Source organism: Phasianus colchicus, chromosome 2 (assembly GCF_987193195.1).
Source record: "Phasianus colchicus chromosome 2, bPhaCol1.hap1.1, whole genome shotgun sequence".
Taxonomy (NCBI): domain Eukaryota; kingdom Metazoa; phylum Chordata; class Aves; order Galliformes; family Phasianidae; genus Phasianus; species Phasianus colchicus.
Genome location: NC_143437.1, coordinates 16376313 through 16398946, shown reverse-complemented (window position 1 = coordinate 16398946; position 22634 = coordinate 16376313). Strand labels below are relative to the sequence as shown.

The following is a 22634-nucleotide window of genomic DNA, read 5'->3' as shown; positions in this document are numbered from 1 at the left end:
TCCCTTCCAATCCTGGCAATTCTGTGATTCTTAAAGGTGTTTGTTCGTGTTGATTTTCTTTAGTAATCATGCAGAAATTACTGCATCATGCATTGGCATAAAATAGTGCCAAAGCTAAAGTGGAAACACCAAGTTCTTGAGCTGTAAGGAATCCTAAGGAGGGAGGTCCTGCCAAATGCTGCTGCTCCAAAATAATGAATGCAGATAGGGAGCAACGTTGGTAAAACCTACTACTTGCGGTTGCCTCTTCCTGGTAATTTTACACTGCTTGCCCTACATTGAAGGTCATGGGTTAAAACAAAGACTGCTGTAGTAAAAAGCTTTCTCAAAACAGTCTTTTGGTTTGATAAGTCAGAGTCCTTTCTGAAAAAATACTCTGTGGAAGCTGTTCAACTAAACATGTAAAGATGTCTCCATTAGAAAAGTAATGAAGTGAATGTTAGTTGGAGGAATACCATTTATGTTTCTCATCAACTTTCACAGTGCTGTTTAAAAAAATGACAGTGATACAGCAGTTTAACGTGTTATCCATTTGTTTTAACTAAACATAACAGTGCATGCTTTGTGCTTTTTGTTTACACCACTTGTAGTCTCTTCTTAAAGTACAAAAATCAGACAAAGGCACCTATACCCAGCACTTCTAGATAGAGCAGATACAGGCACCCAGAGCAGTTTGTGAGGTGGGGTGTGCAGGCCCAGCTGCTTTAGGCAGGAATCACTGCTGCTTTTCTAGGTAGCTCTGTACCAAGCCTTGAACCCGAGACAGGATGATCTCGTTGGAGCTGCTGCACTCCTCTGGGCTGTACGGCGGGTCGATGGTTAGCACCCCTGCCACGCATAGCGTTCTTCCCGATTCGCCTTGCTCTGTTACAGGGATGTGGTTTGTTTCCAGCCACTTCTTCAAGTCGTTCTTCATCTTGTGGAGCTCCTCTGGGCTGTAAGCTTTACTTTCCTCAGGCTCAAATATGCGGGAAAGCCGTGCCTTCATCTCATCATCCGCATCTTGCATTATGTTGACCTCCTGAACAGCATGGCCTAACACAACTAAAATGGACACCGGTTCGTTCTCTGGGAAGTTTGCAAGGACAACACTGTCAGGGAAAGAAGAACATATGACTGAGTGTGCTTAACTGAAGATGAAGAAAGACAGCCTAAGAGTCTTGGAGATGAGTGCTCAGAAGCCTTGGTGTAATCTAGGCTTTCAGGCAACACTGACAACCCAGCATCTTTCTTAAAAATAGGTTATTCCTTAAAATGGTGCAACTGTGGGGCCTGGAATTTGAGACTACTCTAGGTACCAACAAACAAAGCCTTACATTACAATAAAAAAGGAAAAAAGCAGAGCTGGGTATCAGAATCTGGACTGGGAATCTGACATTTATGGGCAGCATTCCAACCTTGCTTAAGTCTTCAAAAATTCAGAAACAGTACCTTCATACAGTCAACACTTGGAAAGCTAATAGTGCAATGGTGGCAGCTCACAGTGTAACATCAGAATCTATTAATGATTACTGTTTAATTATTGATCAAATAGTAATATATTTCTTCTCTTTTAATGAGAACTGCTAGCTTCTTAATTACTATAGCTTGAATTCTGCAGCAAGAACACAATGCAGCATGGACAAGCTCATGGTGCAGCTGTTTAAGACTGTTTCCTGTTCTTTTCCTAATGGCACTTATGTTCCAGAAGTCCTAAAACAGAAGCAGGAAAACAACCTATTGTACTTCTAGAATCTCCTCCTCGCATATCACAGAAAATAATCAGAAACCATTTTCTTCCTTTCACGGAAATTGAACTTCCATAATTCTAAGCCAGCTATTTATTAATATGCTGTTGCCACCATTAGTGGAGAGAAAGGCTTTTTGTGATATGTCCACTGAAATACGCCTTGATTTTTGCCTGAGCCATCCCTCAAATCATTCACAGCTTAACAGACCTTTCCTATCAAAAGGGCAAGCATCTCCATGAGAATATAAGCACAGCAGAGCTACTACGTAGCTGAAATATATCACAAGCTGGATGCTTTTGTTTCTAGCCTCTATATTGTACTTATATTAGAAAGCTTCCAATTAAAAGGTAAGAAAGACCTCTGGCATCAATGAGACAAATTTCTGCCTGTTCTCTGGTGTCTTTCAAGCCCTGTTTTCTTGCTCACTTGAGATGCTAGAGACCTGTGCTACCACTTCCTGCTTCCTCTCCTGCAGCCACTACACTTCACAGGTGTCTGCCAGAGGGGAAAGCAGGGCACTGACATGAGAACTCTGGACAGAGGATAAGAGATTAAACATCTGACACGTATAAGAATGTTCCTGTGTTCCTGCTCTCTTTATGATGCAGGGTTTGATGCTATTAAAGGCACTCATCTCAACAAGAGAATAGCACATTAGCATTAATAATGCCAGATCCACTGTAAAGGCAATGTAAATTCAGGTAGTATTAGTTCCCCAAACTTATCAGTCCACTGAATGAGATTAAGTATAGAATCATAGGATGGCTTAGGTTGGAAGGGACCTTAAAGCCCACCCAGTTCCAACCTAAGCCATGGCCAGGGCTGCTTCTCACCAGTTCAAGTTTTCAGCATTCCATCCAACCTGGCCTTGAGCATCTCCAGAGATGTGGCACCACAGCCTCTCGGCAGCACTGCTACGGTTTCACTGCCCTCTCAGTGAAAAATTTCCCCTTGATATCTAACCTTTTAGTTTAAAGCCATTTCCCCTTCTTCTGTCACTATCAGACCAAGTAAATAGCCAGTGCCCCTCCTGCTTGTAAGCTCCCCTCAGTAATGGAAGGCCGCGATGAGCTTGTCTCCAGAGCCTCCTCCAGGCTGAACAAGCCCAGCTCCCTCAGCCTGTCTTCACAGGGGAGGTGCTCTGATTAATGTGGATTTGGGTCTCATCAACTACAGCACCTTTTTCTCTTAGGTATTGCCAACTAAACACACAGGACACAGAGCATCAACAAGCAGGTTTTGCTTCATGTAAGCTTGCTTCAGTCTTGGGATCTTATTTTCCTGAAAAAAGTTGTTCTCTCTTAGCTTGAGGAAAACAAAAGTTTTGATACTTACCTGGCAGAAACTGGATCAACCGTTAAGACCCATCCTTCGTATTCATTTTTCTCATCTGCTGCAACTTTCACCCTTTTGTTCACATAGGTCTCCCAGTCTAGAGGGCTTTTCTTTTGCCAGTCATTCATACCGGCTACACTCAGCACCTAGTAAACAGCCAGATCAACAAGCAGAAGTACCGAATCCCCTCGCTTTGCCCTTCTCATCAGAGTTTGTCTCCAAGTAAGGATCCTCCGTGCATTTTCAGCCCCACTCGCTACTGCACACGCGAGCTCCCCGGCCCCGCCGCTTCCTGCCGTCAGCCCGCCCCCCGCGCGGCTCGTTTGAAAGCGCGGAGCCCGAGGACCGCTCGGAGCCGGAGCGTTTTGCGAGCGTACGTGCGCGCACGACGCTTGTGGGTGACAGACGTGAGGCCAAGCTGCAAAACGAGGAGGCATAGCGCTCGGTGCGGCCGGTGCCCTGCCTCCTGCTGGGAGGCTGCGAGCCCCTGGCTGCAGCTTGGGCCACCCGCCAACAAACGGGGAGATGCGCGGGGCGCGTGAGGGTCGTGGCAGCTTTGCTCAGTCGCTTTCAGTGAGTTCTCTTAGCGAGCTTTCCTGTGCAGCTGCAAGCGTGAGGAACTCCCCACCATTCCAACCTCCTGAGAAGCTCAGTGTTTTCAGACGGCTTAATGAAAAGCTCTCCGGGAATGAAGCAGTACAGAAGATTAAAAAATACCAAGGGAGATAGTTAGTATTCTGCAGGCTTAAGGGGATAGTTTGGGTTCTTCTTGTAAAGTTTCCAACCCCAGCATTGAAATTGTTTAGGAAGGAGCTAGCGAGGTTACTCAGCTGCTCCTTTCTCTCCATTTATGAAGAAGGCAGAGATCAGCAAACACGGCTGTTCTCACTGTAAGCCTGAGCATCAGGGGGAAATCCTAACTCTTGTTTGAGAGAAAAGCAGCAGAGAAAAGGAATGTAGTGTGTTTTCACATGTAGGTATCTAAAGATTATGCATTTTAGTCCTTCCAGTTTTTAACAGTCCCAACAGGTGCCTTTCTGGATCAGATTTGATTTTCTTCAAAGTCACTACTGGGCAAAAAAAAACAGGCATCTTCAGTTTTAATCATCGTTTAGTTTCAGCCCCTGCTGTTTTTTGTGTTGCTTTTGTTTATCTCCTCAGTTGTTTAACTGTCGCTAGTTTAATTGCCTTCCCGAAGGACTAAGCACGGAAGGCCGCCCGCCCGCCCCCAGGATCCGTCCCCTCAAGGCGATAACGGCCGTAACCGCCGTCGCCACAGCAACCGCCGCTTCCCGCCCTGCCCTCCGGCGCCCGCCGCCGCCTCGCGCGCATGCGCGCCGCCTGAGGGCCGCGGGCAGAGAGGGGAGAGGAGGGCTGGCGCGTGCGCGGCGCGGAGCGGCGGTTTGGCGGAGCCGTTGGGATGTCGCGTTACGGCCGCTATGGAGGCGGTGAGCTCCCGGGGCGGTGCGAGGCGGCGGGCAGTGCAGTCGGTGGGGATCCGTGGGACGGGGGAGGTACCGAGGACAGCCGAGCCGCCGGCGAGGGAGCGAAGGAAGGAGGGGGAGAAGCGAGGCGAGGCGAGGCGAAGCGGCCGTGGCTGCCGCCGCCATTTTGCGTCAGCGGCCGGGGGAAGGAGGGGAGGCAGCGCGTGCCGCCGCCGTGCTGAGGGCGGGAGGGAGCGGGCGGCGCGGACAAGATGGCGGCCCCGGCACTGACCCAGCGCTTCCCTGCGCAGAGACCAAGGTGTACGTGGGGAACTTGGGCACGGGCGCGGGCAAAGGCGAGCTGGAGAGAGCCTTCAGCTACTATGGGCCGCTGAGAACCGTATGGATCGCCAGGAACCCGCCGGGGTTCGCCTTCGTGGAGTTCGAAGACCCGAGGGATGCTGAAGATGCTGTCCGTGGACTCGATGGGAAGTACGTGAGCGTTCCATGTGTTGGTGGGGGCTACCGTCGTCTTTTAGACTGGAGAGAGAATCGGGGTCTGGTCGCTGGTTCTTCTCCTTTTCGTAGTTCTGCCATAAGCAGCAGCAGCGGCTAACTCAGGGGAATCGTGGACTTGTTGCAGGGTCATCTGCGGCTCCAGGGTTCGAGTGGAAGTGTCGACAGGCATGCCCCGTCGCTCCCGTTACGACAGGCCTCCTGCGCGGCGCCCCTTCGACCCCAACGACAGATGCTATGAGTGTGGTGAGAAAGGCCACTATGCCTACGACTGCCATCGCTACAGCCGCCGGAGGAGGAGCAGGTACGGGCGGGATGGAGCGGCGGGGTTGCTTCGCCGGTTCACTTTGTGTAGCGCTTCTTAGCAAAGAACAGAATGTTACGCCAATTTTCTTTAAATTTTAACTCTAGATTAAATGTATAGGTGTATATTACATTATGTTGATATTTCTATCAAATGTTGCTATCTTAATAATCAACCTGGTCAAAACCTTTCAGGTTTCTTCGTTTGAGTCAGTCGCCTTGATTCAGAATGTCACGAGCCTTAAGATTTCATGCTGAGGCGCCTTGCAAATCCGACACTTAAGATCCTCCTAGACCTTGAGGTGATCAGCATAAGAGGCCAGATCCCCTCGAGCCATCTCCACCTAGCTCGACCTTATTCTTTAAGGGCAGAAAATTTGAGACGGTGACCGCCGTAACAGTAAATTTGGCTTTCAATTGGGGCCCCCCCTCCGGTTTAGAAAGAGGAACACCAGATTGACCACATTCCCAGCTAGAAAAATCTTCTTGCGTCAATCAAGCCTCACCCTGGCTCATTGGGCTGTCAGTTTGATCGTCGTTAGATTGAAGAGAACACCTAGATGCAGCGATCGGCTATAGATACTTCTAGATCGTCTAGATCTGCTAGACCTTGGGCCAAAGAGGGTCGACCTGCAAACTTGCAAGGTTTATTTTAAATACGCATTACAGTATTTTTTTATTCTAATGTAATTCTGCAATGTAATTCAGCTTTTAACATTTTTCTAGGTAGTAAAAATGCTCAAGACAAGTAGGCCCAGGCATTTTTTCCAACTGACAGATGCTAGTTATTTAGTTGCCTGAAAATTTTGACTTCAGCAGGGCGTCACGTGTGCTGATGGCTGAGTCTGTTTTCTGATACGTGTTTTCTCTAACCTAAAACCAGGTCCCGGTCTCGATCCCGCTCCAGGTCCCGAGGAAGAAGGTATTCTCGCTCACGCAGTCGAAGTCGTGGTAGGAGGTATGCTTATGTTTGCTTCTTCTTGGTTTTTTGTTTGACTTAGAACTGTTTATGCAACTGAACAATTTTATTTGACTTTTCTGCAGGTCCAGGTCAGCTTCCTATCGTAGGTCACGGTCGGTTTCACCTCGTAGGTCTAGATCTGTATCTCCACGCCGGTCCCGCTCGGGTTCGTTGAAGAGATCAAGGTAATTAATAATTTCTTAGAAGTTTTCAGTTTTGTGTTTGTTGCTGTTTTAGAAGCATTCTTAATCTGATAATTCTTGTTAAATTTATAATAATCCTATTAGTTTTTGAGACCTTAGAGAGCTGCATATTCTATGTTAAATTTTGATGCCTAAGATGTCAAACAATCATGCAGGATTTATATTTCAGTGTATAGGCGTTACGTAGTGCTGTAACAGTCTTTGATTATATTTTTCATTTTAGGTCGAGATCAAGATCAAGGTCGAGATCCAGATCTGTTACATGGCCCCGAAGCAGGTAGGTTATGTAGCTGGGGGCTACATAGTTAAATTAATTGAGGCTGCTGAGGTTTTCTGTCCAATGTTAAAATTTTCAGGAAAAAGCACATGTTCCCTTTAGAAGCTTCAGAACCCTGAGTTACTACAGACTAGTGCAGAACACTGTACTTTCTCTTGTTTGGTCTGTTAAGTTTGTTGGCTTGTGTGTGTGTGTTTAACACACTGGTGATATCTAGGTCTTTGTGGTGATCGGAAGTACTGTTTTCATTAGTTTGCTATGTCAGACAACAAATAATGCAAACATCTAGAATTTATTTGATAACTTTTTTTTTTTTTTCATTTGCTTTATGTAGCACATAAGAAACTCTGGATTCTTCCAGATACGTGTCAGAAATTAGGATCCACTTCTGATAGCGTGTATGTAATGTGTGTAACCTGGAAAGTGGTGAAGGACTTCGTAGTGCAGTTAAAGCTAGCTAGCTGTCTTGAGTACTTGTCCATTCATTCATAAGTGTCACTTTGCAGTAGCTGAATTAGGATGCCATTAATTCTCCTTAATGTTGTGGTTTATTGCTTCCATGCTAAGTGAGCATAGTGCATGTTTCTGGAGAGCTTGTCAGATATGTGGCTGGCATAGGTGACATGGATGTCTTCAGGTAGCTGCCTTGTTCAGTGGAGACTGCTTTTTGCCCACCCTGTTCCTTGGTCTGCTCTTCTGCTTTAATGACTGCTCTTAGGCATAAGAAATACAGTAGGCATTGGTGAAGAAACAAAAGAAAGACAGGAATTCAACTGGATTATCTGGAAGAATCCACAGCTGAGGATGAAGATTTCATTATTAAAAGGTGGTAGTAGAGGCTTTTATGAGGAGTGATATGGAGAGCTGTAAGGAATTCTTAGGGAAAGAAGAGATGAAGACCAGGTGATTGCTCAGTTAAGAGCAAAAAGTCACACAGAAGGTTCAGAACCTACTGAAAAAAGAAAGGAATTTGCCTGAGGTAGCAGAGTGATGCTTTTGCATTGATCAAATGCACTTTTTCTCTCCCTCTTGCTAAAATTGTTGAATCTTAATACCAGTTGTGGTAACGTGACTTAACTGTGGCTCATCACTGTTCAGTGCATATGATGAGCAGAAAGTAGCTAACGTCAGTGGGCTCTCAAGGGGAAAATTCTGTTGATGTTATTATCATTATTTTCTTTTTTTAGTACCAGGATTGTTTTCTGCATTGTAAAGGATGCTGCTTGAACTCTGCATTGTGACACATTTCTTAGTAATTTAGTGATTGAGGCGGAGGAAATTTCATACACAGAAGTACAGAGAAATGGCAAACTTTGATGTTCAATTTATAATGAAGTCATTGTTAAATTTACTGTCAGGCAGTTGAAAGACAGTTTCTTTCTTGAAGAATCAAAGGAATGCAAAACACCCAGAGACAGACTCTTGATTCATAGGGAAGAAAGTCTGAAAAAGTATTGCATGATGTTTGCTGGACTGACAGCATCAAAGAGTACATCTGGAAGCAGTCATGGAAAGCCATGGATATGGAAAGTAGAACACTTCCTTTGGAAACTTACAAATTTCAGTTCTTGTAAGTGATTTAGTGTTCTGGTGCAGCAGTTTTATCTCCAGAGGGCTAGAAAAGACTAAAAGTGTTTTTGTCAGGTGCATACAAAAGATGAAATACATTGAGGAGAAGACGTTTGTAGGAGTGTACTGCCTGCAGTTTGTTTCAGCTGTAGGGTAGCTGTTGCTCAAGGCTAATAGCACTCGCAAGTTTAAAGTCTGGTGTTTTACGAGCTGTGTGAAGATACTGGTCTGAACTTGGGTGGTTGATGTGTTTCCTGCCACTTGCATCAGCATGCATAAGTTATTGGCCAGGGACCAAAGTCCAGAGTAACGTGTACAGTATCTGTTTGAAAGCTTTCTTCTGAAAGATAGTTAGCAAAAGCCCTGTGAATTTCCAGCATTCTGTCTGCATTCAGCATTATGGTTCTTATATATTTAGTGTAAACTTTGCTGGCTCAGATGTGGTGATATGCATGCCACTGACTTTCTTGCTGAGTTGTTTTTACTTCTTGTTGCAGGTCTAGGTCTCACGGCAGATCTAAATCTGGCACGCCAGCTAAGAGGTGAGCATACAGAGATGAAGTCTACAGTGGCATCTAGAATTCAGTGTTGTTTTCATGTGATTAACAAAGCCTCTAGAGGAAAAAAAAGTCCCCAAAACATGAGTGTCCAATTAATCCATTTCAGATATAACTGTGATTATAAAATTTCCTCTACAGGCCTTTGGAATGTGTTCTTTATCTATCTTATTGTTTCCTAGTAGCTCTTTGCAGTTTCTAATTCAGTATTGTTTTGCTTGCTTGTTTTGTGCTCAGTTCAGTTTTATTCTCCCAACCATGAGATAAAAAGTTTTATTAATGCTGCTGAATTGAAGGAATCTATGACTGCTTTTTTTCCCCCCCCCTTAGTGCCTCACCTGTACTATCCCTACTTTTTCTGTTTTCTTCACTGAAGATGGTTGCATAAATGCAGTCTCCATACTAAATGAATGGAGAATCCACAAAGTGTGAAAGCTGATGGGAAAGCTTTGTCATCTTCAAGAGCTTCTGCCTAGAATCCCATAATAATTCCATTGCTATGATGTTGTGGTGGTTTTCATGTTTGTTGGTTGTTTTGTTGGTGTGTGTGTGTATTTTAACTGTATACTGCAACAATTGTGTTCTGTTTTGACAGTCGGTCAAAGTCCCGATCACCATCTCCAAAGAGAAGGTATGTTGGTCTCTCTGCTGGTAACACATACTGTAGAATTGGCATGTTAGTATCTGTGGTGCTGTCTGCGGAGGAGTGTGACTGCTGCCTGTAGGAAAATACTGGGAAGATATTTTTCTGAGATCTATTTGCCAGAGATAACATGATTGTGGTTTGATGTGTGGTGATATAGATGTGGAAATAAGAAACGCATTCCTCAGTGTGCTTGGTTAGATGCCTTGCCTTTGGCTGCTCCTGTGTTAACTAGGAGTTCACTAGTTCTTTACTGCACAGAGACTTTCTGCTAGTGAGCTTGAAACACAGAATAAATGTGGGATGCAGCTCTGAGTCTCATTAAAAGCTGCAGTGGGACTGTGAAGGTAGAGTGGAGTAACCTGGTGTAACAGCTGGGAAGGGGAGATTGAGTCTGATTTTACTGCTGTTGCTTATAGTTGTTTTCTTTTCCCCCAGAAAACGCTGGTAAATAATTCTGTGTGTGGACTTATATGTAGTGACAGAATAGGCTGCTATATTTTAAAATTATTTTTAAATACTTTTAGAACTTCTGTTAAGACTGTTTACATGGGTTGATTGTGATAGGACAAGGGGGAATGGTTTTAAACTAAGACAGCGGAGGTTTAGGCTGGATATTAGACTTTTCACACACACGGTGGTGACGCACTGGAACAGGTTGCCCAAGGATGCTGTGGGTGCCCCATCCCTGGAGGCATTCAAGGCCAGGCTGCATGTGGCTCTGGGCAGCCTGGTCTGCTGGTTGGTGACCCTGCACATAGCAGGGGGTTGAAACTATGTGATCATTATGGTCCCTTTCAACCCACACCATTCTATGATTCTAAGGCAGCTTTTTTTAAAGTATAATAATTCTTTTTAAAACTTCAATATTAGTTCTAACTTCACAATTACAGGGGAATTGAACAAATGCTTGTTACATCTAAGTGATCACCATAACAGGTTTTGGCATCTTGCTGTATAATGATGTATCCTGCCTTCCGTGAGAGCCACTACTAGTTGTACAGTTCAGATGACTTCAATGATCTCATTTAAATTGCTATACAGTAATAACAATATAATTAATACAATTATACAAATACATTGAAATAGAAAAATGCAGAGAAGGTGAAAGTAAAAAATGAATGTATTGTCTCATCATTAGCTTACTTATTTTGTCAACAGTAATTGGTTATTTTATTTAGGAAAAAAAAAATACAAAAAACAGTGCCTGAAGGGTTATGGAGTAGTCCAGGTATCCTCCTGATCTTCCTGCCATGTCTGTGAATCCCAGATCACTGCTGAAATGTTAACTGCAGGTTCTTTTCCTTTCAGTCGTTCGCCATCAGGAAGCCCTCAAAGAAGCGCAAGCCCTGAAAGAATGGATTAAAGTTATGAATTTAACCTTTTAGGAAGAAAGTTATTTTGCTTACATTATTATAAGGGATTTTGTGGTGTCTTTGTAAATGTAAGAATGTAGATAGAAGAGTATATCAATTAAAATTTGGCATGATCTGGGTCTTCTGAGTTAGTCACACCAATAGACTAGCGCAGGTCTCTTTTTATTGTATGAATTAACTTCCTGTGATATGAAAATGTGGGACTTTTTTATTGGCACATTGAAATAAAATGTGTATTTTTAACTAAAACTTCTCTGTAGTAACCCTGCTGCTTCTGTTAACGTTGGGGTAATTCTAGCTGTGTGCCATGTAACATGGATGGGTGATGTGTACGGTGGGAATGACTAATAGCATCCTCTCAAACTGTCACACTTACTGTTGGATCATCTGAAGAAAGGATCGCTTTCTGCTTTCTTTTAAGACAGAACTTATCTCCTCTGTCTGCAGATGGTGAAAACTTTGCATGTGCTTTTTAAATTCCTTTATGCCTTTCATGGGCATTTGTTTTTCTCACTCATCTAATAAGCACTGCGGTTGTAATGTGCAGTTCCAAAAATCAAACGATAAGCTTTTGTTCAAAGCACTTATTTTAAGTGAATACATCTGCAGGAACATCCGAACATACAGCAGTGATAACGTGAGCACTTGTTGCATTTTTAGTTATTTCGTCTACTCGTATAAAGAAAACTTCAAATGTCTCAAAGCACGTTTTCCTTCTCTGGGGGAAGAGGTAAGGTGGTCTGACATACTTTCTGAGGGTGCATGTGCTTGGGAGACAAAAGGAAGTGTTATGAGTCTTTCTGCTGTTGGCTTGAACTTTCCTCCTCAAGTGAAAGACTCTTACAGCTGACCTCAGGAATTCAAACCTGCTGCACAGAATGGGTATGGCCTTAAAGCAGCCCAAATCCTGGAGATGGTTGTATTAATGAAGCTAATCTCTTGCAGCATCTGCAGGTTTAATGATTTGTATATAGTTCTGTCACTCTGTATTTGTCCTCATTCTGTAGTAAAGAATTGCATGATATGGTACTTTGACACAGATCACAGGAAAAGACTGGAAACAGTGTTAGCAAACAAATGGTTGGAGGGGAAAAAGAGCTGACTTATATTTTATTAATCTATTTTTTTTTATACTGTGATGGGAAATCTACCAGAAACAGATGCCAGTTTTGGTGGTAAAGCAAAGTGAAGAACTGAGACAAGTTTCTGCCCAAAGCACTGAAGTGGAAAGTGAGTCCTGTTTGTGTTTCTGAGATCTCTAATGGCAGATTGCTTTCATTGTGTACATCGTAACAGAACTTAAATGCAAGAAGATGACAAAATTAACTTCACTCACTCCTTTGGTAACCCATGGGTTTTGGGTGTTTTTTTTGTTTGTTTTTGTTTGTTTGTTTGTTAGTCTGGTTTCCTGTTAATAACAAGTTTGTGGCACTTTGAGCAAGTAGTGCAGATGCTGAACATACTGTCATGTTACTGCAGTGTTTGGCCTATATCCATCATCCTGATGTGCTTGGTGTCCATGTAGACACCGCCATGGTGCTTAGCAGTGAGACCCAGTGTTTCGTTGGCCAGGTGCAGTGATCTGTATTTTAGCAGTATTTATAACGTTCTGCCAGAGGAGCAATGGGGTGGCACAAAATGCTGCCCTGGAATGATTTGGCAGAAATACCTGAAGCCTGTGACTTGTGCTTGGAATGCTTGTTGGTTGTGTATTGCCTGCCCAGCTCATAGCACACCTGGTGAGAAGCACGTGTATGCTGCTGCTCTAAAATTTGATCAGCTTTTTTCTCTTCTGTACTCATGAGGCAAACCTACTCCCTAATAAACCTGCTGACACGACAGCTGTACTGGTACCTGTTTTTCAGTACCCGGAGACACCATGGAAGATGGATCCCTGTGTGAGAAGACAGGGCTGTGCTGTTGGGGCAGCTTTGCTGGCCACTGTGGCCTGATGCAAAAGACAGAAAGCACTGCAGAGAGATGTGAGGGGCAGCAACAAATCCCATGACCAGAATAGAGTGCACTACTAGGGTGTCTGCTGCCACTCTGGGTTTGAGTCATCCTCAGGGTTTCTGTTTCATTCCTGTAGCCAGGGTATGTGGAAGATGCTCTTGTGCAGTTATTGCTGTTGGCTTCAAAATAGGAGTTAAGCCAGAGGAGCTGGCAGTGAGCCAGTATAATTCCAGCACTCCTTCCCTCCACAAGGTTGTATGTGTGTGAGACACTACTGTCAGCTGTGATTGCAGGGCACCCTTGGATTAGTTGACCTTGAGTTATGGGGCAATTCTGCACAGCTGAATAAAGCAACAGCCAGCACCTCTACTGCTGTTTTGGGACTAGCTGGTGCTCTCTGGAATGGCTGCTGAACCATGTCTCCATCAGTCCCCTACTTAGGTTGAGCTCTGGTAGGCTGTGTCTCTGAATGCTGTTTTCAGAGCAATTCTCCACGGAACAAAACCTGTTGTGCAGCAGTGAGGCTGGGGAGAGGGTGAGGGCATGGTAGAGACAGGATAGCAGTGGAGTTAAAGTGTAGACAATGCAGAGAGGAAGAAGAAAGCTTCCAAGCAGGTTCTGGGGCAGCTCCTGTGACCTGCAGGGTTTTTGAGAGAACCTGCTGGAGATGCTTACCCCTTCCTGCAGCAGGAACTGGCCTCTCTCCTCAGGCAGTGCCAAAACACAGCCAGGTGGTGTGGTTGTATTCTTCCCCGGGCAGGAGCAGAGGGCTGGGGAAGTGAGGCTGCGGAGAGGCAAAGAGCACAGGTGAGCATGGTGGCACCAGGGAGGGCCGTGTGCCCACAGCTTTCCTGGAGCAGTACCCCGGGGCATCTCCCCACCATGGGCATTTCTTACAGCTCTTCAAACGGACCCAGACGCCACAGGCACTGAGTGGCTCACCTTGTTCACAGCATCAGGCCAGTTCTGGGTTTCCAGACAGAAAGCTGAGTGCTTGGGGTATATGGCAGCACCTTTGCCCTTCAGGGAGCCATCCAGGTTGTTCCCAGTGTAGAACTGGAGGCCAGGCTGGGTGGTGTGAACCTCCATGGTTCTGCCGCTGGGCGGGTGGTGAGCCCTGCAGAGAAAATGCTGTGGGTGGGCGAGTGGATGCTGGTGCTTCAGGACACCCTCAGGGCTCCCAGCCTTACCTGGCCACGAGGCGCCGAGCCTGCCCCAGTGGCAGGCAGAAGTTGTGATCAAAACCATCCAGGTGGAACTGCTTCAGGTGCTTCCCCAACTGCACCGGCTGACGGAGGTCAAAGCCAGTGCCCTGCACGGCAGCCACCTCCCCTAGGCCAGGAGAGCAGTAGTGTCAACATTTGCATCCAGTGGCCTGCACAGCAGAAGCTGTGCCAGGCTGAGGCACCACCACAGCTTCAGCCTCTGCTCCCTGCAGCTCTGCACCAGTTCTGCTCTGCAAACCCTGAAAACCATCAGGCTCCCTGTGACAAGCAGTGCACTTGTGTGGCTTCTGAGCCATCTAAGAGAAACGCTTTTACAGCTGTGGAGTAGAAAAACACCTTGAGAAAAGAAAAAAAAAGCCACATCGATTATGGCACTGATGTAAAATACAGAACTGTTGCACGTGAGCAGTCTGTGCTTAATAGCTGTACAAATCTCATCTTTGCCTCTGGGGCTAAAACCATATGCAGTTTTATCAGCCTCAAGGGCTAAGGTTACGCAAAGCTTTGAGTGTGTGCTGTGAAAAGCTGGGGAGAGCTAGCTGCAATTAAGATGCAAAAGATATTAATTACCCTCCAGGACAACTGTTGTTGAACGCAACCTGCCAGTACCCTGGTGGAAACAGCTCCACCACAGAAGCAGCAGAGAGAAGCAGGGCATCGGGTTTGCTACAGCATTGAGTTTTTCCCCAGCCTAATGCCAGGCTGAGCAAAAGCTGCTGCAACTTGGAAGCCCCACTCCTCCAGGTGCAAGCTGGTGCATGCACGCACAGTGGTAAACGCAGGCATAACACTACTTCTATCAGACACCTGAGCTAAAAAACTTTCTTGTTTGCTTTGTTTTTTAAACGAAGTCTGAGTCAGATGTTTCTTTCTCTTTTTTCCTTTTTGTGAAATAATACTTCTTAATTCCTAAAAGCAACCTCCTCCAACATCAAACCTGGTGTGAGGCCTGTTTTGCAGAGAGGTTGACTCTTGCTGCAGCTCAGTGCGGTTGCTTGCACAGCTCAACAGGAGGGTGCTGGAGTGGGCACCAGGAATGCATGCTCTGCCTCAGCTTGCTTGGATTGTTTAACTTGGAGGCAAGATCTTTCATAGGGAGAAACAGTGGGGGGAAAAACAAGCCGACAACAAAAACAACAACTAGGAAGCTCTGTTTTCCCCGTTTCACCCCCAAATCAAGATGAAGTACGAGAAGTTGTCAGTCTGCTTCTATGCTCTGAGGCCAGAGAAAACAGCAATGTCACCCTCATTGAATTAACCTGCTTAGCATGCAAAATGCGTTGTCTTCCTTCACAGGCTTTCCTCTTTCTGAACATTAAAGACAGGAAAGAAAAGCGCTGTGTTTGCGTGCTCAGGCTCCCAGCCAGCAGTGCTAGCTCCCTGCCCCTTTGTGGAGATGGGTGGACGGATCAGCTCGTGTATGAGGGGCAATGCCAGGATCCTGGGCACCAAGAACTCTACTGCTTGGGCATGGGCTGATCTTGTGGAAACGTGATTTGTGGAAGTAAGGCCACGTTATTCCATAGAACATCCCAATATAGGAGTATGGTAAAGCCAAGCTCTGTACAAACCCCTGTCTGTGAAGCTCTCTCTGCTATGTATCACCCACCGGTTGGTATCTTGGTGTCATCCACAGGCAGGTAGGAATCCGCTTCAATAGAAATCTCATGGTCATAGATGTCAGGTGAGCCCTATAGAAAGAAGGGAAATGCTGGGATTCCTGCAGGGGTCTTCAAACACCCAGGTGTGGTGATGCTGCAGCTGATCTTGTAGTGCCTAGGGGGCATCCCAGCCATTCCCACCTTGTCCTCATTAGAGGACAAGTTGCCAGCATGGGTGAAAGGCTGTGTGGGACCTCTTCCATGGGACCATCAGCCTGAACTTGCACCTTGCCAAGCACCAACATATTGCCAGCTGGCTAGCCTAAATATGCCAGCATATAGTAGCAGGCAAAAAGGGGGAGGAAGCAAGCATGGTGCGAAGTGCAGCCTGTGCTCCTGCCTTATGTCTCATGCTCCTCTTCCTCCCTGGCAGCCTCAGGGATGCTGGCAAGGGACTTGTTAGGCAGGAAAAGGAACAAAGTCGAAGCTAAACCTGCACATTACTGTCTAAACTGAGCAGCAGTTTCATGCCCAAAGGTCTCCTGTTCCTCTGGAAATATGCCTGAGCTGCATTCCATAGGTGCTGATATTGCTGTATGGCTAGGAGGACAATCTGAGAGTAAGCTAATAACTGCACTGCCATTTTTTAGGGCAATATCATGAGCAGACCTGCAGAGAAAAGCTGGAATGCTTCTCACTGTTGCTTTCACCAGTCTCTGTTACTTTGTTCCTTTGTTACTCTGTTCCTTTCCTGTGCCCTCTGCCCAGCAATTTTTAATTGCCCAGGTCCTCTTCTTCCAAATCAAGTTATAAATACAAATGTGCAGGAGACCAAAGTGCAGCTGCAATGCAGTGCCAATCACTGTGGGTCTGCTCTGCATCCCACTGATGCCCCACTGTACAACTCTGGCCATGTCACATCCCTTCTCCACGTCTCCTCCTATTTTGACCTGGATCTTTATCTGCTATACTGACTGGTCTCAGCTGCAGCCTCCAGACAAGGGTTTTGGTACCTTGTCTCAAAGGGATTCGTAGAGGCCAGCCAAAAATACCAGTCCATCACTAGGAGACGCCAATTCTGCACCTCCTGTGTAATCTTTCCAAGGGTCCACAACCAGCAGAGGGCAAAACTAACCAGCTGCAAACAAAAGAAGGGGTAATATTTGTGACTGGGTGGCTGTGTTCACAAAACACTGGGATAACGCAGCCTTATTTGAGGACTACGTAAGGTCTCTTGCAGCTTGTAGGCTGGGTCACCATTGCTTTGTCCCCACGAGTCACCACCTTTCTGAGTTCCCTTTTCTCCTTTGCTGAAAACACTCCTTCCATATGCTAGATGCTGGGAACGTCCTGAAGCAGCCAGCGCTAGCTTTCCTTACCCTGTCTCCTGCCAGCAGGATCTGACGGCTGAGGTCACCATGCTGGTCCCAATGATCCCACACAAAGCCCTTCCCAGTGGGAGCCTGGGCTTCTTCACCCCTGCACGGTTCCCTCCGTGGGGTTGAGTCTCCCCATACCTACCTGCCCTGCCAGGTTGAAGTATGCGTGGTTGGTCAGGCTGATGGGTGTCTTCTTGCTGGTCTGGGCTCGATAGTTGATAGCCAGCTCACTGCCATTGAGCGTGTAGGTGACCCAGACCTTCAGCTCACCAGGGTAGCCCTCCTCACCATCAGGGCTGAGCCGGTAGAAGCAGACGCCATTTGGGAGGATCTGGGGGCTCCAGAGAACCTGCAAGGACAAAGTGTTAGAAGAGTAGTGCCCCTCTCTCCTTCCCCAGGCTGGGATGAAGTTGAGGACAAAAAGCACACAGGGAAGCATGCACTGAAAAAAAAGGTTTCTGTCGATCATCTTCTCTGCTCTTTCTCCTAGGAACAAAAAAAAAAAAAACCCAAAAATATGAAACAACAACCCAACATCCTCTTGCTGGAAAAAAAAAAAAAAAAAAAAAAAAAGAAAAGAAAAGAAAAAGAGGGAAGTGGTAGAAAACACAAACATTAACCTGCTGGCTCTGAGTGACCAAGGAATACAAGCTTTTCCATGAGAGACTGAAAAAAGGAGGCAGTTTGCTATGGTGGGGCGTCTGTTCTGGAACTCTGTTACAGAGGCTCTACTCAGAGGGCCTGGGCTGTGATTGATTTTTTTACTTTGCAGTTGGATCTATTCCCCTTCTTGTGGATCTTTTGGTAGGCAACATCAGCTCATCAGGCTGCTGCCTTTCCTGGACTAACTCAGGGCTGGCTTTTAGGTAGCAATGTAAATATAAACTGTGCTAAGATAAGTGGTACCTGATGTATGGCACTGAGCCTTTGGAGATTTGCAGCTAAGAGACAGATGTTTCTAGCCAAAGAAGACAGATCTAGAGGCAGGAGCTGGATCATGCCTCTGGAATGACTGCTTTCATGCCTTGTGCAGAAACCACAGCTGGAGGGGACTCATCAAAATGCAACATTTTCATCCAGCACAGGAACCAAGGTTGCTAAATACGATAACCAGGCTGTGGATCCTGCACCAAGTACAATTCAGCTGCACTTCCCACTGCTGTGGGACTCTAGTTTAATATTTTGAGTTTCTACTTAAGTTCACCAAAGGAAATCTACTTCTGGTCGGTAAGCATGTAGATATTTTTAAAGCTAGGAGAGTTATTTTTCTCAAGTTTTCCAGTTCCCCAGCAACATGATCAAGTATCACCACCACAAAGCAAGGCTGCAAGCTTCCATGTCATCAAGCCACGTGTTGATCACTGAGGTCTGCAAGATTATGAAAAAATGAGAAGATCAGCAAGATAGTCACAGCCAAGAGCTATTGCTTCTTGTTTGCGTTAGGTCTGACCACAGGCCTCTGCATGGTGGCCGTCACCTGGCTGAAAGGCATCCAGGGGGAGCCCATGGGTGTTTGATCCCAGTCTGATGCCAGGTCACAAAGATTAATCAAGCTGTGTTACCAGTGCTGCCCAATGGTGACATTTTTCCAGACTCTCTGATTCTTGCCCCATCAGCCTGGATGTTCTCTCACAAAACAAACATTAACTAAGGAAAGCATCTGCACCAGCATGTTTGCATGAGTTCCTCTGGGGAAGCAGAGGATCAGCTGCTGCTGCTTACACATGTATTCAATTTGACACAGCCTAGGGCTTCAGGAAAGCAGAGACCTCTTGAATCTATTGTGAAATCAGCAGCACGGTCAGCAAGGCTTTTAAGAAAGCTGCCCTTCTAGTGACAGATTCTGCTTCTCTTACTACTGACAGAGCACAGGTGGCACAAAGACCTCTGAATCAGCTCCTGGGAGAATATAGGAGGGTCTGAGTGTTCCAAGCCCAGTAGGAGGTGATTTTGTATGGGAAGGACAGAAAGGCAGGCTGTGGAATGGTGGTCTTATCCAGGGCTCCTGCAGTTGGAAGGCTCCACTGCAGCCTGGTGCACAGCAGCCCACAGAGCTTCAAGGTAACATCCTTGAAACCAGAGGTGTGGATGTATCACTGTGGGTCAGCATTGCCACAGTGGAACAATGTGTGGCACCTGAGGATAACACAAGCCACCCAGGCAAAGCCAAGTACTTTGTGGCTGCTGAAACACCAAAATCTTGTCTTCCTCTCATTCCTGCATGTGCAGCATTTTCAGGGAGCTGAGCCAACTCAGTAACCACCAGAAAGTCCTGCAGGATCAGGTTGGAAGACATTTGCCATGACCCTGGAGGCTGAGTGCTGAAAGCCATGGGTCCCACCAGCCCAACATTCACCTTGTCGAAGCCCCTGGCTCCTCCGTGCAGTGAGTTGGGCCCATTATTAAGGAATAGCTGATACTCTTTTCCATCCATGGTGAACTTCCCTTTGGCAATCCTGTTGGCAACACGACCTACCACAGCTCCAAAGAAGGGGTGCTTCCTCGTGTAGCCTGCATGGAGAAAGCAGTGTGCTGTTACATGGAAGGACCGGGGAAGGACAGGCAATCTCCAGGTGTGCTCGTGGGCTCAGAGATTTCCCTCTCAGCTTCCTTCCAGTGCAGGGGGCTGCAGTCCTGGTATCTCACAGGGCACACAGCTGGCCAGTTCTGCACATGACCTTATTGCTCTCTTCCTGTATCTGAAGGGTGCTTACAGTGGGAGCGGGGTTGGTCTCTTCTCACTGGTGACAGGACAAGGGGAAATGGCCTCAAGCTGTGCCAGGGTAAGTTTAGGTTGGATATTAGGAAACACTTCTTTACAGAAAGGGTTGTTAAGCACTGGAATAGGCTCTCCATGGAGGTGGTTGAGTCACCATCCCTGGATGTGTTAAAAAACCATTTGGATGTGGTGCTCAGGGACATGATTTAGCGGATGGTTGTTAGAGTTAGGGTAGTATGGTTAGGTCGTGGTTGGATTTTATGATCTTTAAGGTCTTTTCCAACCTGAGCAATTCTATGACTCTATGATTCTATATGGATGTGGCACTGAGGGACATGGTTTAGTGATAGACCTTGGTAAATCAGGTTGGACTTAGTGATCCTGAAGTTGCTTGCCAACCTAGATGATTCTGTGTTTCTATGTTCTTTGACTGAAACAGCTCAGGGGGAGACCTGCAATGTTTACAAATTTGCAGAAAAGCTCAATGAGGCAGACTTGTTAGAGGGGCACATTGCAACGTGGGGCCGCCAGTGTTCCTACACCCACTGCTAAGCCCAGAACAGGGAGCAGGAATTGCACTTATACAATCCATGATTTGGGGGTGCCTTCAAGAGTAGATCACAGAGTAGAAGCAATCAAGTAATCTGTCTGATTTCTGATTTCTTTTCTCTCTCTCTTTTTTTTTAAGGAAACAGATTAAGACCCACCTTCTAGCGTGTCAAAGCCCAGCACAATGTCTGCAAACTGCTTGGCCCTGTCTCTTGTCTCCAGTGCGGCGATTATGCACCCAAAGGACAGGATTTCCACTCTGACGCTGTCTGACTGCAGCACAAATTTCTCCACCTCCCCTCCTCCATCCTCCAGGGGCATGTGCCCGAAAATCTCTCTCTTCACCTCTGCCATCTCTCCCCAAGCCCTGTCCTTGCGCAGCTGCTGGGAAGGAAGTCCGGGAGGAAGCGAGGGTGGCCGGGAGTGGAGCAAAGAGGGTTATGGAGAACAGAGTCCTAAAAATCACATGATTGCCTCCAGCGTGGCAGAGCTGGGAGGAGCCACACCGTGCAGTTGCTGCCTGGCAGGGTTGGGTGCATGCTGAGGGAAAAAATGAGCTTTTGGAGGTGCGTGCCCCTGGTCCGGGCTCCATTACACACTGCATTTTGAAACAGCTGCTTCCAATTGCCCTGGGAAAGCAACCTCAGTGTGCGGGAGAACCCCAGGATTATGAAAGTAATCTGTGTATATATTCTTCTGAGCACCTGTTTTCAGATATTTTTTTGGGGGGGGGAGAAGGGAAACCAGTCATATTTATCTCCAGCAAGTGCTTCCCTCCAGGCAACACAGCACACAGCTTCCAAACTGCCCCCAAAACAAAGCCTCCACGGGGGGGTTGTGCAATTTGTCACTGCTGCCTTTCTGCCTGCAGTAAAACAGGCTGCTGTGTTCAGGTGCTTCCTCCCGCACCCTTATGGCCCCGACATCTAAGACCATGCAGGTGCAAGGGTGATAACACAGACAAATCTGCTCGTGAGCCCTGCACCAGATTTTCAAGCTGGTGGGTAAACCAGAAGAGACATCAGCCTGCACGAGGACACGTATTACACGAAAGAGTAACAGAATGGAGAAATGCAGTCCTCAGTGTTTGAGCAAGGCAGTTCCAAGAGCCTGGCTTTGACGCCTGCAGGATTGCTCATGGATGTCCTGTGCCTGTATCCCTCTTGCCTCTGGCAGATGGGATGTAGGCAGCTACAGTAGATCTTTTCAGTCACTCTTATTTTATAGAAAAAGTATTTCATTGCTGCACAGAGTTTTGCTTATAGTGAGGGTCAAATATAAGATCTTTTCATTTTGCCCCTTTTGCTTCTAGTAAGAAAAATGTGGCACCAGGCCTGGACATGTCTGATAGTACCAGGCAGGCATTTCCACAGCTGATGAGCATTCACAAAAAGCTGTTCCACTTCTCCTAGGCTTTGGGTTCACCTCTCTCTTACAGCAAAGTGAGCACAACAGCTACTCCTCTGCCTTGAGGCTCTTGCAAACAGCTGGGCAGTGCATCACCTGTTTTCTCCTCTTTCCCTTCACTTTCATCACAGTTATCACATCAGCCTTTTGCAACCCAACAAATCCCCAAACGCTGGGCACCAAGGATTTGGTGGTGGAGTCCCCATCTATAGAAATAGTTAAGAGACGTGTGGATGTGCTGCTGGAAGTGGTTTAGTGATGGGACTTGCTGGACCAGGTTGATGATTTGGCCTTAGTGATCTTGAAATTGCTTCCAACCTAGCTGATTCTGCTATTCCATGATTTATCAGCTCCATCACTGTAAGCTGCCCTGCAGGCTGACACAGGCATGGCACGAAGGCAGGCTGTGTGCATGGTCCAGATTCTCTAATCCGGGCAAGAGGCTTCAGTTGCAAAGGAGAACTGGAAATTGAGACTTGGAGTGAATGGTCCCTTATTTCCCCAACCAAAGCCCTAGCAAAAATGCATACCATAAAAAAAAACGGTGTGTGTGTGTGGGGGGGAGCCATTTACTGCACCGTGCATTCTCAGGAAATAAATATGTTATGAGAAAAATTACAGATATTTCCCTGAGATCAGCAGGTTGGAAAGTCCAGGTGCCTGCAGGAAAGCGACAATGTTCCAAGGCAGAAATAAAGCATCATTTTACACATGATTGTGCTGTTCCCTTAGGATTCCTTTACTTTTCTGCTTTTTAAAGATGTTTTGACTTTTGTTTGTTTGTTTGTTTTTAATCCAAAATAAAGTGACTTTGCTTAAGATGTGACAGTTAACAAGAAGAAAAAGGTGTTACCGTACTCAAATTACAAGCCCCCTTCTTACCAGCACTGTCAAAATGAAGCTCAA

The 22634-nt window shown here is 46.3% G+C and overlaps 3 protein-coding genes across 3 annotated transcripts; 1 reads left to right on the top strand and 2 right to left on the bottom strand.

The window, feature by feature from the left end:
• Nucleotides 1-63: 63 nt before the first annotated feature.
• On the bottom strand, nt 64-3387 carry GEMIN6 (gem nuclear organelle associated protein 6). The gene is made up of 2 exons (XM_031596999.2): nt 3066-3387; nt 64-1091 (listed from the first exon to the last, which is right to left on the bottom strand). The coding sequence occupies exons 1-2, from the start codon at nt 3191-3193 to the stop codon at nt 716-718; spliced, it is 504 nt and encodes a 167-aa protein (XP_031452859.2). The 5' UTR covers nt 3194-3387; the 3' UTR covers nt 64-715.
• Nucleotides 3388-4354: 967 nt separating this feature from the next.
• On the top strand, nt 4355-11143 carry SRSF7 (serine and arginine rich splicing factor 7). Its single transcript, XM_031596970.2, has 9 exons — nt 4355-4513; nt 4801-4981; nt 5133-5309; nt 6192-6266; nt 6353-6454; nt 6696-6749; nt 8816-8860; nt 9471-9506; nt 10830-11143. Exons 1-9 carry the CDS (start codon nt 4486-4488, stop codon nt 10882-10884), a joined length of 753 nt encoding a protein of 250 aa, XP_031452830.1. The 5' UTR covers nt 4355-4485; the 3' UTR covers nt 10885-11143.
• Nucleotides 10640-20773, bottom strand: GALM (galactose mutarotase). The gene is made up of 8 exons (XM_031596960.2): nt 20480-20773; nt 19410-19564; nt 17196-17402; nt 15683-15764; nt 14038-14179; nt 13790-13964; nt 13523-13631; nt 10640-10867 (listed from the first exon to the last, which is right to left on the bottom strand). The coding sequence occupies exons 1-7, from the start codon at nt 20673-20675 to the stop codon at nt 13554-13556; spliced, it is 1035 nt and encodes a 344-aa protein (XP_031452820.2). The 5' UTR covers nt 20676-20773; the 3' UTR covers nt 10640-10867; nt 13523-13553.
• Between the last annotated feature and the right edge of the window lie 1861 nt (nt 20774-22634).